Below are 16,671 nucleotides of genomic sequence, written 5' to 3'. Positions count from 1 at the left end.
GTAAGATGAAACAGATTTCATTTTTAGTGGTGAAAAAATCTTTCCTCTGTGCGGGTACCTTTGTTCCTAAATGTACACAACTTTGGCAACTGAACTAATAGTTTGCTCTTGTGTATGTTGTATTGATATTCAGTGGAGATAGTTTTCCTAATGCTAATTAAGTCTGAAATTTGGGGCATCAGCTCCTCTTGAAACAAAAATGTATATTGCACAATTCTTATATTTCTGTCCTCTTTGTGATGTTATAGGAACATATTCCTTACCAATCTAATGTTCTTCTTTCTGTCTTTCAGAAACACTTCTTTTGATGGTGCTGTGTAGGGTTGATAATATAGTACTCTCCCTGTATCTGTTTCCTGCTGAAAATAGAGTTGCTTTACTAGCAGTTTGTCTTTTGCTTTTTATAACCTTGTTAGCAAAATCTAGTGACTAGATCACAGCAGTATCAAGAGACCTGAGTTCTGTTCTAATTTCTGCTATTGACTTACTGTGACTTTGGGCGAGTCACTATAACTCTTTCCTCATAGGTAAAATGGGATAAACATCCCTATTTTGTAAAACAATTTGTAATATTTTTGTTTTGTATTCATATTAGCATTACCCTTTAATCACTTTTTAAATAATTCTTTGAAACAGTTAAGAATTTCATATATCTGGAATGGATATGCTGCTGGAATACGTTGTAATGTACAATAAAATAATTTTGAAAATGCAGAATTTAAATTACAATAGATTTTTAGTAAAGGTTTGAATTTTGTGAAAGTTTTTAGCTAGTGTACTTATAAGGAGATACAAATTGTCATGTTTAATGTTTCAATTTCTCAAAACTGTCATGGAACTAAATTTAATTTAATTCAGAAAAATGTTTGGAATTTCACCTCTTAACAGAATTTTTCCTCTATTTAAGCTAACTGTGGCTCTGCCGAATGTATCATTCTATAAACTTACATTATGCTTTACAGTAAAATACATTTCCTGACTCAAAGAATTTATTGTAAGGGTATCTGTGTGGAGTCCCACTGTTTTCAAAGGGGCTCCGCCTGGCTTCAAAGACCTGTCTGTGTATCTCCTTATAGGATCAGTGCCTGATACAAAGAACTTTGCCCTTAAGAGCTCTTCCTTTTCAGTGAAATTGTAAGCATACACTGTTACAGATGTTGGGTCTGCAGCTACTTGTCCCCTGGACAAATAATTACAGGAGTAGTTACACTAATTTCTCTTTAGTGTAAGAGCAACTACTTGTCAATACTTTTACTAAATAATTAAAGGTTTAGAACAATAATAAGTTTGTGCAATAATCTCTCAAAAATTGGCCCTTAGCCATCCTTAGCCTAATGGAGCTTCTATCTGTCCTGTAGTTGATGAGATAAGTGGCAGAACTTCTATAAAAGTTTCTGTATTATGTTCTCAAAAGACTTTAAACTTAACACCTTAATGTTGAAAAGAGTGCACTTTACTGTACTTAAACGGATTTTTTTTATCTGGACCTTGTGACATCCCAGGGTCATGTTCTGAGGAGTTGCAGCAGAGATGTTGAGTGAATGTGATTTAGGACTGAGAGAGAGAACATAACATTTATTTTCTCATTGCTTTTCAGTCTTGGCTAATTGAAATGGTGCACAGTTGGTACATTTCTGAAGTAAATGGAATTTTATGATTTGCAAGTTGCTTTCAAGCTTGAATGCAGAATATCTAAGATGTGTGATATCTATCTACCAGTCACTGTTGTTAAACTTCCTATTACCACATTTATTTCTACAGTGGATAAAACATGTAGATGAACAAGGTAGACCATATTACTACAGTGCTGATGGATCACGATCAGAATGGGAACTGCCAAAGGTAACAAAAACAAAAGTACTGTGACAACTCATTGTTCTTTCAATAAACATTCAGAAATCTATAATGGGAGTTCTTCACAACAGATATATTCTGGTTTATATTATATTTATATATTATGGTTTATACCTCATATTAATTATTCTTGACATTTCTTAGATTTTTTTTCTGTGAAGACAAACTCATTTTCCTAAAGGTTGTAACATCAGAAAGAATTGGGTATAATGGTGTTAAAAATGCCAGAGAAAATCTTACCTCTGTGCCTAAAAGTATTTTTCAAGTAGGGCTGCACATTAGCATTGGTCTTTCTGTTATAAAGGCAGTGTTTTCAAAGTATTTTTTCTGAATAATAGTATTGGATTCACTTTTTAAAAAACTCAGCTCTATTGATAACGTTCATCAGAGGCTCTTAAGAAACAACTAGTTTTTAAAACAAGCTGCAATACCAACATTAGCAGACTAAGAAAGAGAGACCTGAGCAAAATCAAACTCCTAAAGTGGGAAATGACTAGGAAGACGGTTTCTAGCAGAACTTTATTAAGCCTGTGAAAATAACGTCTAAATTACTAATGAGCTAAATGGAATTCTGGTGTTATCTGCACACAGTATGTTAGGGAGATTTTTCTTTAATCCTCTAATCCAACAGAGATTTTTAAATTTCGTGGCAGCCAGAGACCTACCTGTATATCCTTAATGAATACGGTCTAAAAATTACTTGTATTGATACTGACCAACTGGTTCAGTCCAGTGGTCAGTAGTCTGATATACCTGAACAAATTGCTTTTACCAAAAGCACTTTGAGCAGTCAATTTTTATTATTTAAATTTAATCTGGGAAGTGAAAGATGAGTTTTTACTGCATGCTGTCACTACTTTTAATGCAGACTGTTTTTGACAGTGTGGAATGGTGTTATCTTGCACACTAATTCAGTTTTGATCTGAATTATTCAGATAATTGATACTAATGGCTCTAATCCAAGAACTACAATTCACACTGCCAACCCAATAGAAATTTACCTAAAGCAGAAGAGTAGAGAAAGGTGGTGTCTCACAGTGGTGTCTGTTTGTAATTGTTTAGAGGTTCCAGTCAAGGGTCAGGGCCTGGTTGTACTAGTTACTGCAACTACACAAAGGCTATGTCTACACTTGGAGTGGTAAGTGTGATTTCCAGATTGAGTAGACATACTTTTACTGACTCTCATCCAGTAGTAGTGTAGCAGTAACGCAAGTGGCAGCACAGGCTTGTTGCTCCAAGTACAAACCTGCCCAGACCCTGTGGGTTTGTGTTCGGTGTGGCTAGTCTGTGTTGCTGTTCATATTACTGTGGCTACACCATTATTTTTGTTTTAGTGCATTATCTTGATGAGAGCTAGCGCAGGTGGTGTCTGCTCTGTCTGGAAATGACACCTCCAGCTCCAAATGTAGAGACAGTCAAAATGAAAACATATAATTGTCTCATTGTTAACGTGCTTCCATGGTTTGTCTGTATCCAGCTGTTGTCTCCTGTATTTAGACTGTAAGTTCTTTATAGCAAAGATGCCTTATTAGAGCAACAGTCCATTATTCACTTCTTAACCTTGCACTGTCAGTATTGGATACGAGTCCAAATTTTGGTTTTGAAACTGAAACCCATGATCACCTGTGTCAGAGGCCACAATACTGACTTTGCATGCTTCATTTGGCCTGTCTAACTGAAAAATGTAAAAACAGAACAAAGAGCAAATAATACTAAGAAAATAACAAGCAATGAAATGTAGAAAGAAAATTAAAAATGAGGAGAATATGAGGAAATGCAAAGATGAGAGCAAGAAATGGTACAATATATACCTTGCCAATTAAAAATTTAAATAGTTTATTTCTGTATTAAAATAGTGGCAAAAAAACAGTAACACTTTATAGTTTAGGTAACAAAAACAAATTTTTGCATTAAATTATATCTAGAGCTAAAATAGTAGCCTCCAAGTGATTTCTAACTTTTCCCTTCAATCTTTTAGAAAAATAAAGGTTACATTTTTTAAAATATCAAGATTCATGAAAGTAGTGAAAATCCACCACTTAAAAGTAGTGTCTTGGGCCTTAATCTGGCAAACTCTAATGCTTAGGCATAACTTCACAGAAATGAATAGCACCATTGAACTCCAAGGGATTGCTCACATGCATAAGTGGTTTACATGAACTGGGCCTTGGGCTAGATGTCAGATCATTTCTCAGCTAGCTATGGTACTAGTAATCTTGTCAATCACATAATTTAGATGAGAATGCCACTTGACCTTGGTTAGGTGAGTGATGAGTGGAAATATTAGCTTTTTGGTTCCCTACACTGTTACCTCATCCTCGTAACTCATCCCCATTACTTTTGTCTATTTTCTTCATCTGCTGCATCCTGTCCTCTTAAAAACAACAAGGATGCAGAGCAGCTTTGATAAAACCGATAGATGAGCAAAACTGTGAAGCGCTGATCAAACCCACTATCATGGCAATAAATGTGATCACAGAAAAGCCCGAGACTTAATAACAATTATAGATATGAAAAGGCTGGCTTCCTGGGACACCAGCGGCTGCTGCTCGCCTCGCAGCTGGGTCTGGATGGGACCCGGGTAGCTGCTGCAGTTGGAGGAGGCTGCCACCTAGCTCACTCACAACCAAAGCGCAGGAGGCTGCAGCCTTGCTGTGAGCCCGGGACATGGGCAAGCCATGGGCGCCTGCTGCCTGGCTGCGAGCTGGGGCATAGGAGGCCATAGCTCCAATCCCGAAAGTGGGCTGCTGCAACCCGCTTCTGGCTCAGAGCCAGGACCGGGCAGGAAGTAGGGAGAAGTCCACACGCGGCTGCCCCGACTCCTGTCTAGCACCGGGGGAGTGGGGGTGTCAGGAGAGGGCAGCGCACAGAGTTCCTGGGAGCTGAGAGATGGGTCTTTCAGCTCTTCCCACACTGCCCTATAGGTCGGTGGAAGTGCTCCTCATGAGGACGCACTCCACCAACCCAAGGAGAGCAGTGTGGACATTACCCAGCACCATAATTATATTATACTGTAATTATATTAGGTTGACTTATTTTTTAAGTATAGACAAGGCCTTAAATTGAGAATTGAATTGAAAATTCCCTGACCTAATAAGCACAGTTTTCATGACTTTCTACACAGTGGTGGAGGGAAACTGATGGCAAAAAGTAGGATAAATGGAGATGGTTTTCTGTGATGATTCTTATGTAATGGTACTAGATTTCAGTTTTGGGTGAAATCTGCCTCAAATTGTTTGTAGCATAGACATTACCAGATCAATTGGTTCATCAAGTCTGCTTCTTGCAGCAAGCAGTAAATGAAGCTTCAGAATTAAGAAAACTACCCCTATTTATCCTGTATCTATCTAGCAGTTCCCAAACTTTGGTCCATGGAGCACTTGCTGATGGTTCAGAGACCTGGCTTGTTGCATGGTGCTGGCTCCTCATTTTTTGTTGTTGAAGTGCATTAGAAGGTAAAGGTACTTTATCATCTTAATTCTTCCATGTAAATATTTTACTTTACCGGGGCCTGGAGGCCCTGGGCGCCCAACCCAGGCTGCAACCCCCATTACCACTAGGAAAAAATTGAAGCTAAATTGTAGATCATGCCTGAGGATATTTATAGAAACTTATTTCCCTGTATCTATTTATCTATTGTCCAGATCTTGTGAGATTTGCTGGAGCCAATCAGAAGTAGTGTTAGAGCAGTCTCAAACAACTATCATATCAAGATCAAGAACTACCAGTCCCAGAGTTCCTTGTGCATAGGCAGGAGGGAAGGGACAGCTGGTGGGAGGGGCAAAGCAAAGCACCATAAGACAGTGGGAGCCAGTGCTGCTGCTGCTTCGGTAGGATTTGCATGCCCAAAATATACGCGAGCAAGTGTCTAATTCACTCTCAGTCACACGTACACACGCACCCCATACAGCCATGTCTGGTGGTGGCTATAAATACAAATCAGGCAGCTATCTTGTCTATTGAGTGTGAACTTGCAAGAGAAATTGACTTTGGGGGGTAATTCATGATTTTGCAATGAAAAAGGCCAGAAAAATAAAGATTTAAAGTTAATTGGCCTAATTATAAAATGTTTGCAGTCACATTGGTCCATTAGAATAAAGAATTCAAGACATTGACAGGATATAATACCTGTATAATAACCAAAAAGTTATAAAATAGTCAGCTAACTTGTAGGACTCTCAGGCTGGATGTTATGTTAAACAAAAATAGTGGGGGGACAGGGGGAGCATTTTTCAGAAATGTAGAATATGTAACAGTAATTTTGGAAGTCAAACTTTTTTCATGGCTCATGAGATTGTATGTATGGGATGAGGGACTGTGGTATGTGTGTGGGAGCGGGCCATGTTACAAATTAGTACTGACCTGAAAAAATTATGCTTGGACCCTGCACACAGGAGACAGTTATTCCTATTAGTAGGTTCAATTGGTAGGAAAAATGAGACTTGACAGCAATAAGTCTTAAAGTAAATAGATGGTTTTCCTGTACTTTTAAAGACTAGTGTTTATCTTTAGCCTTGGGTTTATCTTCACTTACCTTCTGCGGCAGTGGACCGGAGTTACGCAAGCTACGCAAAAAACTTGCGTAACTCCTGTTGACTTCTCTGCTTCTGTTCTGCGCGCCGGCTTCACTGCACTGCTTTGCACTGCACTGCACTGCACTGCACTGCACTGAAGTCGAGATGACGGTGGCAAATTTGCTGCCGTTAGTGAAGACATAGCCCTAGAAATATACCTGCTTTATCCTAATTTTCTTGTTTCCACTTTGAGTGTATTGTGCAATGAAGAGGAAATAAAAACAATCTTTAAACATTTAAGTGTAAAGATGTTTGTTTGACACACTCGCAATGTGAGAAAGTAGAAAAATGGCAAACTTCCTCTCTGAAAACTTACAGGGTATATTGACACTGTTCACATTACCAAATCAAAGTATTTAAGCTGCTAAAAAACACTGCTTGTCACTGAATTTTAACAAGGCAGCCATCAATCCTTCATACTTGAACTCTGTTTATCTGTCTCCTGCTTTTTTGACAGAAACATTTGAAACCCGGGTTTTATATTGCCTTGCAGGTTCCTTGTTCAAAATGGACTTCTCTCCCATAAATAAAGACCTCTTCATGGCTTATGATGATACCAGATCACATAGATCATGTAAAGTTAGGCCCTGCACGTATTATAAATTTAACATTTATTTTAAAGTAATTTAAATTTATTTCAGTGGCATTTAAAGCACTTATTCTTGACTCTGAACTTGCACATGTTATACAAGCATAAAACAATAAAACAGTCAAATACAAAAGCAAATGCAGACTGCCAATAAAATCAAGATGCTGGCTAATATTACTAAAATAAGTAGTAATCCCATTTTTCCATAGCAGGAAAAAAGTAGCTAATATGTTTTCAGCCTTTAAATTGTTTTAACTGCTTTAGAGAACATTATTTGAATCCTAGAAGTTAACTGTAAGTGTGGTCCCATAGCAAACAGTTTAGTTTTCAGTTGTAATATGGCTGTTACTAGAGAATGCTTAGTTGCTGATAGACTATGAATTGTAGGAGTGCCTCCCTGGGCTAGGTGCCTGCAGAGTGGATACTTCCCTGGCAAGGAAGTAACCAGAGATTAGATACACTGCAGCACACATGGAGGGCAAAAAGCATGTTTGAAAGACTAAATGGCTGACCATGTAGCTCTGATTAGACAGGGGAACAAATGGTGAGTGCCACACACACTTGTTATACTGTACTTGTTAAAGTTGCCATGCAAACATGAGTATACTGAATCCATGACAAATAAATATGGCTCTGCATTCTCAGATGTGAAATAATTCTTACTAGTGTAGGAGACTTATAAATCTGCTTATAGGCATGATTAGAAAATTTTATTCTTTTTAGCATGACATTCTCCATTTGGAGTGATTCGCTGCTATGACGCATGTTGAAATATTTCAATGAGACAAAAAATCATTTTGTTTTTGAAATCTCTTATTGAAGCATGAACCCTATGTATAATAAAATGAAAAGCTGCCAACATAAGCATGGTATCTGCCATGTCAGTAACAGTGTTGGCTCTTTATTGGTATGTGTTGCAGCTCAGGATGTTAATTCATTACATCATCTAACTTTTCATTAATAGATCTCAGTGCTTCATAAGTATCAGTGTGCATTATTCTCATTTTATACATGGAAAAACTGAGGCACTAAGGGGTTATGACTTGCCCAATGTCACCATAATGAGTCAGTGACAAAACTGAGAATAATTCCTAGCTATTACATGGCGCTTTTCATCTGTAAAAGGAAGGAGATTACGGAGGAGGTTAGTGTCATCACCCCCCATTTTACATTTTAATAAAACTCTGGTGTCCTGTTTCTGTCATATGCTCTACTCAATGGATTACAGTCCCTCATGTAATGAATCAACAAATACATTAGCATTGTCCCAGAAAGAAATTCCAGTCAAGATTTTTTTATTGTTAAAATGTCATACCATTCTTAGTTGCTGTTTGTATATTGAATAAAAAGCTTTGTTTGGAATGTTTTTAACTTATTTGGATGCTGCATGAATTTCTGTGCACTTGATAACTTAGCGCTACTGTGCCAGAGATGGTGGGCTTGCTCCAGAATTTAGAGCTAGTATATTACAAAATATGCATGGCCTGCTTATGCACTTTGTGCCTTTTTCTAATTCATGCGCCTTTTGATACTGTAAGGATAGACTAAATTGCAACTTTTTTACTCTTAAATATATATTTCTTTATGGACATGTAGCATAAATACTTCCTAGGCCAGAAAGTTGTTAGGAGACAGGAATTGCTGTATCAGTATAGACTACCCTGCAGTGTCTCCTTTCTTCCCACATCCTTCTGGCCATCCTTCTGGCCTAATAGTTAGCCATTATACCCTCAGACCTTATCGTAGTTCTTGATCCATAGGTATCACAATAGGGTGACATGACACACTCCTTTTATACAACTGTATCTGTGGTGCTCTTAACATTTCCCAGTGTGTAGAGTAAAGGTCTAAACTCAATGTTAATTCCACCTGAAGAGTGGCCGAAAACACTGTAGTGCTTTGGTGACATTCCCAATCTCTACAGGTGCAGGCAGTAAGAATCAAACACCTGGATGACAACACAGCACTATTAAATCAGGCTAGTTCCTATTTACCTCTTCAGAAAACAGCACCAGGCAGTTTAGCTTTCAAGACTTAGGGTTAAAAAAAATAGGGAAAGCTATTGTTTGCAGTTTTATGGCTGAATTCAGTGAAGTTATGAAAAATTATGCGGTTGGAAAATACACAGATGAATTATCTGGATTTTTTGTTAGTATAAATTTGACCCTGTTGATAGTGTGCTTTTTCTCTTCTTTAGTATAATGCTTCACCACAGCAGCAAAGAGAAATAATTAAAAGTAGGAGTCTGGACAGGAGGCTACAGGAACCAATAGTTTTAACAAAGTGGAGGCACAGCACAATTGTGTTGGACACCAATGATAAGGTAGGAATGAGTTAAAAAGCATGTTAGAATTTTGGCCATTGTCTGGTTTGTGAAGTGTTTCTAATTCATACTAATTTCTGAAGGATTCATTGTTGGTAATTTTTCCTACAGTACGTATCATGCAGTATATGTAAATGTTCAATGAAACCAGGGACAACTTGATAAACTGGTATCTTTCTTTTTATTTTGTAATAGAGTAGCTTATTTTTTCTCTTTTGGACTGTTTTCCTTTCTTCTGAACTATTTCTATAACCTTCATTTTATTGGCTGATGAATTTTAACTAATGTTAATGTAGGGTTGGGGTGTTCAAAACCCTTTACTAATCTCTAATTGGAAACCACTTTTGTTCTGGTTAAAAAATGGATAATTAGCTATGTATATCAGTTATGTAAAATACTTGGTACCTTGTATCTGAAGGCTTGGACTGTCGGCAGCAGAGGTGTGGTATGAAAACACTGGTGAAATGCAAACATTTATAGTTTTCTTTTTCAATAATTGTTTACATGAGTTTTACTGTCACAGTAATATTAGACACACATGAGTATTTGCCAAGCTAAATATTACCTTTGAGATGGGAGTGACAGAAGAAATATAGTGACTTTATTTTTTTAACAAACATTCCCTTGAGTTCCATTGTATTTGGTTTGGTGACGAGAACATTTCATCTAATGTTGAGGATATGCTATTAACACATGGAGCTGGCTTTGCTTAAATACAGAGTACTGAAAGTGCTAAGCACGCAGTTCTAATTTCTCTCCAGAGATCAACTTAGTTGAGTTGCTCTTTTAGTCTCATTTTTAAAAACTTCTCCTTGCACAGTGATTGTTGATGGTCCCCCTTACTAAGGCCCTCTTAGCACCTAACAAAATATAAATAAACTCATCTTAAGCAAAATCAAAGGAACAAGTTTGGTCAGTATTCACTCTTTTATCTTGATTTTTAGCAAAAGCAGGATCAGTTATTACCATAAAATCCTTCCACTAAATTATAGATATCAATATAAATGGAGAACTGAAACTAGCACTGTATGCTGATGACTTTCTAGCTTTCATAATTCACCCAGAGCAATCAGTCCCACGATTTTAATGGAAATCATAAACTACACAAAATCTGACACCTATTGGACTAGATGCATGCCCTTTTCCTGAAAATTTCCCTTTAATAATGGCAAATGGGAAAAATAGATACTTGGGAATATGGATCTGCATAATTTTATGAACATAAATGGGCAACTACAATAACAAATGTTAAGAAAACTCTTAAGTGGAAAAATCTCTATTACTATTGAGTAGTGACTGTAATAAAAATAAATATGCTGTCTAGAATATTATAACGGCATCCAGATGTATTTTTATTTTAAATATTTTTTTAAATAGAAATAGAATGCTTTCTTCCATAAATTATGGACTGCACTGAATAAACTCAGATGCCCAGAAGAGGGTGGATTTATTTGATTTCCTGGCTTCAAAAAGTACTATTGGGCTAACCAGTTAGAATACACATAGTGCCCAGAAGCCAATGGGTAGGATTTTGCTTGGAATCAAACAGTTTTCACATACCCATGTTACTTTATTGGAAGCTTTACTTTGTTAAAATAAATGTATTATACGGCCTGGCCATGGTACACCCCCTTTATATAAGGTACAGTCTGGAGAAGATTAGAAAAGCTCTCTGAAGGCAATAGAAAATAGTAAGTAGTAGGAGGTCTTGGCTTTCAACAAGGGCTTGTAGATCCCACATTCCAAATGTGGGCAAGATTGGGGCTAAAGAGAGACTACAAAATAATCCTACACATATAGCAGGCTTTCTATACCTCTAACAAAAAGATGTTTGAAATACCTACACTGGCTGTACTACTTGCAATTCAAAAGCAACTTTTAAAAACACTTAAAATTAAAAAGGCCTGCAGGAACTATATCCTATTGAAAAGCCTACTGTAAACCTTTTAACCTTAATAAATCTTAATAACAGCCTATAATGTACTAATTAACCTCACCTAAGGGAACTCCATAGACACCATAGCTCTTTGGAATAAAGGTTTAAACATAAAAATTAGCCAAAAGAAACATAGTAAAGTACAAGTTGGAGATTTTTGTGCTAAACACGATTCTGTATGAAATGTTAATGCTTCTTAAAATGAGCAAATGCTTTGTATTATACTTAAATCTGGCCAAAAAAGCAATCCTGATGGCATAGATGACACAAACATGATCACAAAGGACTGTATGGTTCAAATTGATCAGAATAAACCTTATAATGGAACAAGTCTTGGTAAAAATAATTTAGAATTTGGACCAGTTTGAAAGAAAATGGGAAACAATTATTTCAAAATAAGATACTGATACCATATAGTTTTGAATCCATTTGATACTATTATATAGATAAGTATAATGTCATCCTTGATTAGATTTAGATGTATTATTGAAAGCATTATATACATTTACAATGTTTATTTTTTTAAGACAATATGGAATAATAAATAAATATTAAGTGAAGCAAAACATAGACTAGTAAATAAGTTATAGGGATTTCAGACTGGCACTTAAATAATCAAAGCATAATAATGTGTTTGGTGCTGTACAGGGCATAACTTTAAGAATCCCTGACCTTCACCTGTTTGCTTCCCATAATGAGGAAGTTATAGTCACTTATGGCCTGCATAAGTAATTTGCTAATGTTTCTAAAGCCTGATAGTGTTTTAAGTATCTAAGTAAAGCCTCCTTTTTTAAACACCTGAAGTCCATTTGATGTTTGTTCAATGTAGAATTAAATCTTATCAGTATTAGGAAGTCAGAGATTTCCTGTTTCAGTTTTGGGGGAAATCTCCCCAGCGTAAACAGGGGGAAAAATGGTTCAACTAAAACTAATTACAAAACCAGTTGTTGCCCTAGTGCAGGCAAGATTTAGGCAGCTTGAAGCATTTTTAATGAAACAATTTAGTGACATTTTAAAAACTGGCTAGAAACTTCCCTAGTATAGACAGAGTTTCAAAGCTAGATGTTCTGTGTGTTTTCAGTTCCCACCTAAGTCAGTTGAGGACACTCAGCACCTCACAGGAACAAACCCAGAGTTAAGGTTTCAGCAATGACTGGAAGAATCAGCACCCTTTTGATTCCCACCCCCTCTTTCATGCATTGAAGAACACTTTTACTTCAGCCTGTTTGTTAAATCAGAATTAAGATTTTGTAAAAATAAGACCAAACAAAAGTGTTATAAAGATTCTAACTTTTTAAAATAAAGGCTCTGATGTGTTTGCAATCCAGATATTACAATATTTTGCTAGTTATTTTCATCGTCAAAGTTATTGAATACAAAAAGTAAACAGGAAACATAAGTAGTGAACAATAAACTTGAATTTTAAAAATCTGTTGGTAATATTGCACGTTATTAATTTTGTTTGGTCTTTTATTAAAATATTACTTTAACTTGGCCAGAGCAAGTTGAATACTGGGGAAAACAAAACCAAACCTTTTCAGCTTGCTGAAAAGAATCAAATACTCAACTATATAGAACTAGTCTCTGAGGGTAAAGCTCCAATAGCTAGAGCACCAGATTGGTATTAGGAAGCCTGGTTCAGTTCCTGCTGTGTTACTTTGGACACACAACTTAATCTTTGTCTGGTTCCACACACAAAATGAGCACAGAAATACTTATCCCCCTTTGGAAAGCATTTTCTTTTTCAAGTAGTATTCTATGGGTACTCCATGGTAGGTGTACTTGCATCTCTGCACTGCTAATTGGAGAACTTTGTTAGTAATATCCCTTAGGACCACATATGCCCTGTCTCCCCTCGTTCTGCGCCATGAAGCTAGCCAGCGCACAGGGGCTAAACTTCCTCAGTTCCTTCTCATCCACCATTTCCACTACTTGTGAAGGTCCTGCTCAAAATAAAGAGTTGGAGCCCATGTCATCCTGATTGCTCCCACCTGACCAAGACAGACGGTGACAGACCAAGACAGCTCGTGACATGTCTGCCAATCTCCTTCCCGGCTATACTGTACCTCCTCTCACAGGACAGAGGATGTACCCTACATCCCAAATTGGGGATCCTCCGCCTCAAAGCATGGCTACTGGTTGGTTCCAACATTAGAGAGCTTCTGTTCAAGAGAGGTACAAGAGGTGCTATGTCACAGCAGAAAGTCCTCCACTCAACACACTTATCTGCAGAAATGGTCCAGATTTCAGATTTGGTGTTCTGCCCAACAAATTTCCCTAATAACTGCAGCTCTACCACATATCTTAGGCCTGATTTTTTTAGGGACAGTGCATAGTCTCTCAGTTCTCTCAGGGTCCACCTAGCAGCCATAACAGCCTTCCACCAACCTATTGAGGGATACTCAGTGCTGTCACACCCAACCACTGAGAGGTTCCTCAAGGGTATAGTTCCTCAAGGGTATAGTAAACTCTTCCCACAATCTCACCTACCTGCCCCTACTTGGGACCTAAACCTGGTGCTGAAAGAACTGATGAGGCCACCCTTTAACCCATGGCCACCTGCTCGCTGATGTACCTATCCATGAAAACAATCTTCCTAATAGCGATTACTTCAGACAGGAGAATAGGAGAGAGAGCAGCTCTGATGACACATCCCCCCCTACGCAATATTCTTTCCAGACAAGGTTACGCTTAGGCTGCATCCAAATTTATCCCTAAGGTAACATCTCCATTTCACATGAATCAATTGATTCACCTTCCAACTTTCTCTCTCAAGCCTCACCAAGACAACAAGGAGAGCTATATTACATACCCTAGGTGTCAGGAGAGTCCTGGCTTCCTACCTGGATAGGACAAGAGCTTTCAGAAAGTCTCCTGGATCTGTCTGAAATGGAAAAGAAAAGTCTAAGGGCTCATCAATATCAATCCAAAGGCTCTCTTAAGTGGGTCTCAAATTGCATTAAGCAACGTTGCCAAGCTCACAGCAGCATGACCCCTCCAGACTCTATTTGTACACACTCCACAAGGTTGATCTCCTCATCCATTGCCTTCTTCAAGAATGTCCCTATCTCAGAGATCTGTAGAACAGTGACATGGGCATCTGTCCATAACTTTGCAGAATATTATGCAATTACCAGGGACTCTGCCTCCGGTGCCATCTTCGGTTCCACAGGGCTGTCATGGAGCACCCATAGGGATACTACTCGAAAAAGAGTTACTTACCTTGTGCAATAACAATGGTTCTTCAAGATATGTCCCCCCTATGGGTGCGCCACACCCACCCTCTTACCCTCTACTTTGGAGTTCTCATTTATGATTCGGTGGTAGAGAAGGAACTGAGGAGGGTTAGCCTGTGCGCACTGGCTAGCCTTGTGGTCAGCATAAGGGGAACCAGCACATGCATGGGCCTAACGGACACTATTACCAAAGTTCTTTGATCAGCAGTACAGGGATGCAAGTACACCTACTGTGGAGCACCCATAGGGGAAACATCTCAAAGAACCCTCGTTACTGCACAAGGTGAGTAACTTTTTCTTGTGGTTGGTTGATAGATGAAAAATGCTGAAGAGGTGATTGTTCACTAAATTCTATCAGACTAAGTCTCTTAATCTTTGCTTTTCTGGGAGTGGCAATTCTCTGTCTCTGGTGTGAGGATTCTATCCAAAGAGCTGTAGTAGACCATTATATTGCCGTGTTCTTCATCCTTTGTCACCAGTTACCTAATTCATACTTGCCAATATTGAGATCATTCTCCGTCTAAGGTGGGGCCTGTGGGCCATGGAAGTTTGGGTGGGATTTGCATTCTGGTGAATCTTATTTTCAATGACTTATAGCTTCCAAAAACATTCAGACATTTAGGGTCCATCTACACTGCAATAAAAGACCTGCAGTACAGCCTCAGCTGGCCTAGGTCAGCTGACTTGGGCTTGGGTGGTGGGGCTAAAAATTGAGTATAGACATTGGGCTCTGGGACTCAGGATGGGGTTAGCAGGGTCCTCTAGAGCTTAGGCTCAAGCCCAAGCCTGAATGTCTACACTGCAATTTTTACCCCCCTCAGCCTGAGCCCAACTCAGTTAGGGTGACCAGATGTCCCAATTTTACAGGGACAGTCCTGATATTTGGGGCTTTGTCTTATATAGACGCCTAATACCCCTCAACCCCTGTCCTGATTTTTCTCACTTGCTATCTGATAACCCTAAAGTCAACTAACCCGAGCTGTGGGACTCAGTGCCGTGGGTTTTTACTGCAGTGCAGACTTAACCTTATATGCTTATCTTATCCTATAGAAGAGCCCATCTCACTAAATCCTGTCCTTGGTCTAATTTCAATACTCAGGGATGGTCCAGCCAAATCAGCATTATTGACACGTATTTCATAAGCACCATTGATTCTAAGCTTAATTTTGCAGGCCTTGTTTTTCACCAAAGACTCCTCCTGGAGTAATATTTCTTGTTGTTACTGGGTAGTACCTGGGGGTGTCTGTACTAACTGATGAAGTTGATGCAGGACACTGAGCAAATGTTTTTTTAATTGGTTTTGCCACACACATACCAGTGTTGGTTTTTGCCATTTGGCACATCCACACTCAGCCTGTCATATGGCTTGGTTGTACCATTGTATTCTCTGGTTCCTGAAGCACCTGTCTCATAGTACCAAACAGAGGTTTTGGCACTATCTTGTAGAGTGGAACTAGGTGGATCAGCATGAGCCAGTGCAGCAGTAATACTGGTAGCAACTTGTTCACATTGAAGATAAATTTTTGTAGAATAGCTCAAGTACAGCTGCGCAAGTACAAAGACCTTGTGCTCATGTTAAAGCCAGTTAGTACAAATGTTTATAGAATCATAGGGTTAGAAGGGACTGTAAGGATCATCTAGTCTAACCCACTGCTAAGATGTATTGTTGTCTGAACCGTCCAAGACTGCTGGTTATTCAGCCTCCTTTTGAAACCTCCAGTGATGGAGCTTCCACAGCTTCATTGTTGTTTCATCGTCTTACTGTTCTTAAAGTTAGTTTTTCCTGAGATGTAATCTAAATCTATTATGCTGTAGTTTGAACCCATTGATTCTTGTCCTGCCTCTGTGGCAAGGGAGAACAATTTTTCTCCACCTTTTTTATGGCAGCCTCTCAAGTATTTGAAGACTTTGCCCCCCCTCAATCTCCTGTTTTCCAAACTAAACATGTCCAGTTTCTTCAGCCTTTGCCTGTATGGCTTGTGTTCCATCCCTTTGATCATCTTTTTCACTCACCTCTGGATCCTTTCCAGTTTCTCTACATCCTTTTTATACATCGGTGACCAAAATTGATTCAGTACTCCAGCTAAGGCCTAACAAGCGCCAAGCAGAGCAGTACTATCACCTCCCATGACTTGCATGCAATGCCTCTATTAATGCAA

General features: G+C 38.4%; 1 protein-coding gene across 11 annotated transcripts in view; it reads left to right on the top strand.

Annotated features, from left to right (window-relative positions):
- The window catches only part of ARHGAP12 (Rho GTPase activating protein 12), a 138,417-nt gene that overhangs the window by 76,046 nt on the left and 45,700 nt on the right, over positions 1-16,671 (top strand). For all 11 annotated transcript variants that reach the window (XM_067542606.1, XM_067542604.1, XM_067542602.1 and 8 more), the window contains 2 exons: positions 1,762-1,842; positions 9,215-9,340. In XM_067542606.1, coding sequence (XP_067398707.1) covers positions 1,762-1,842; positions 9,215-9,340 — 207 coding nt within the window. The remainder of the gene's footprint in view (positions 1-1,761; positions 1,843-9,214; positions 9,341-16,671) is intronic.

Source organism: Emydura macquarii, unplaced genomic scaffold (genome assembly GCF_026122565.2).
Source record: "Emydura macquarii macquarii isolate MOO-44397 ecotype Brisbane River unplaced genomic scaffold, CSIRO-AGI_Emac_v2 contig_719, whole genome shotgun sequence".
In the NCBI taxonomy this organism is placed as follows: Eukaryota; Metazoa; Chordata; order Testudines; family Chelidae; genus Emydura; species Emydura macquarii.
This window is presented reverse-complemented; position numbering and strand designations above follow the sequence as displayed.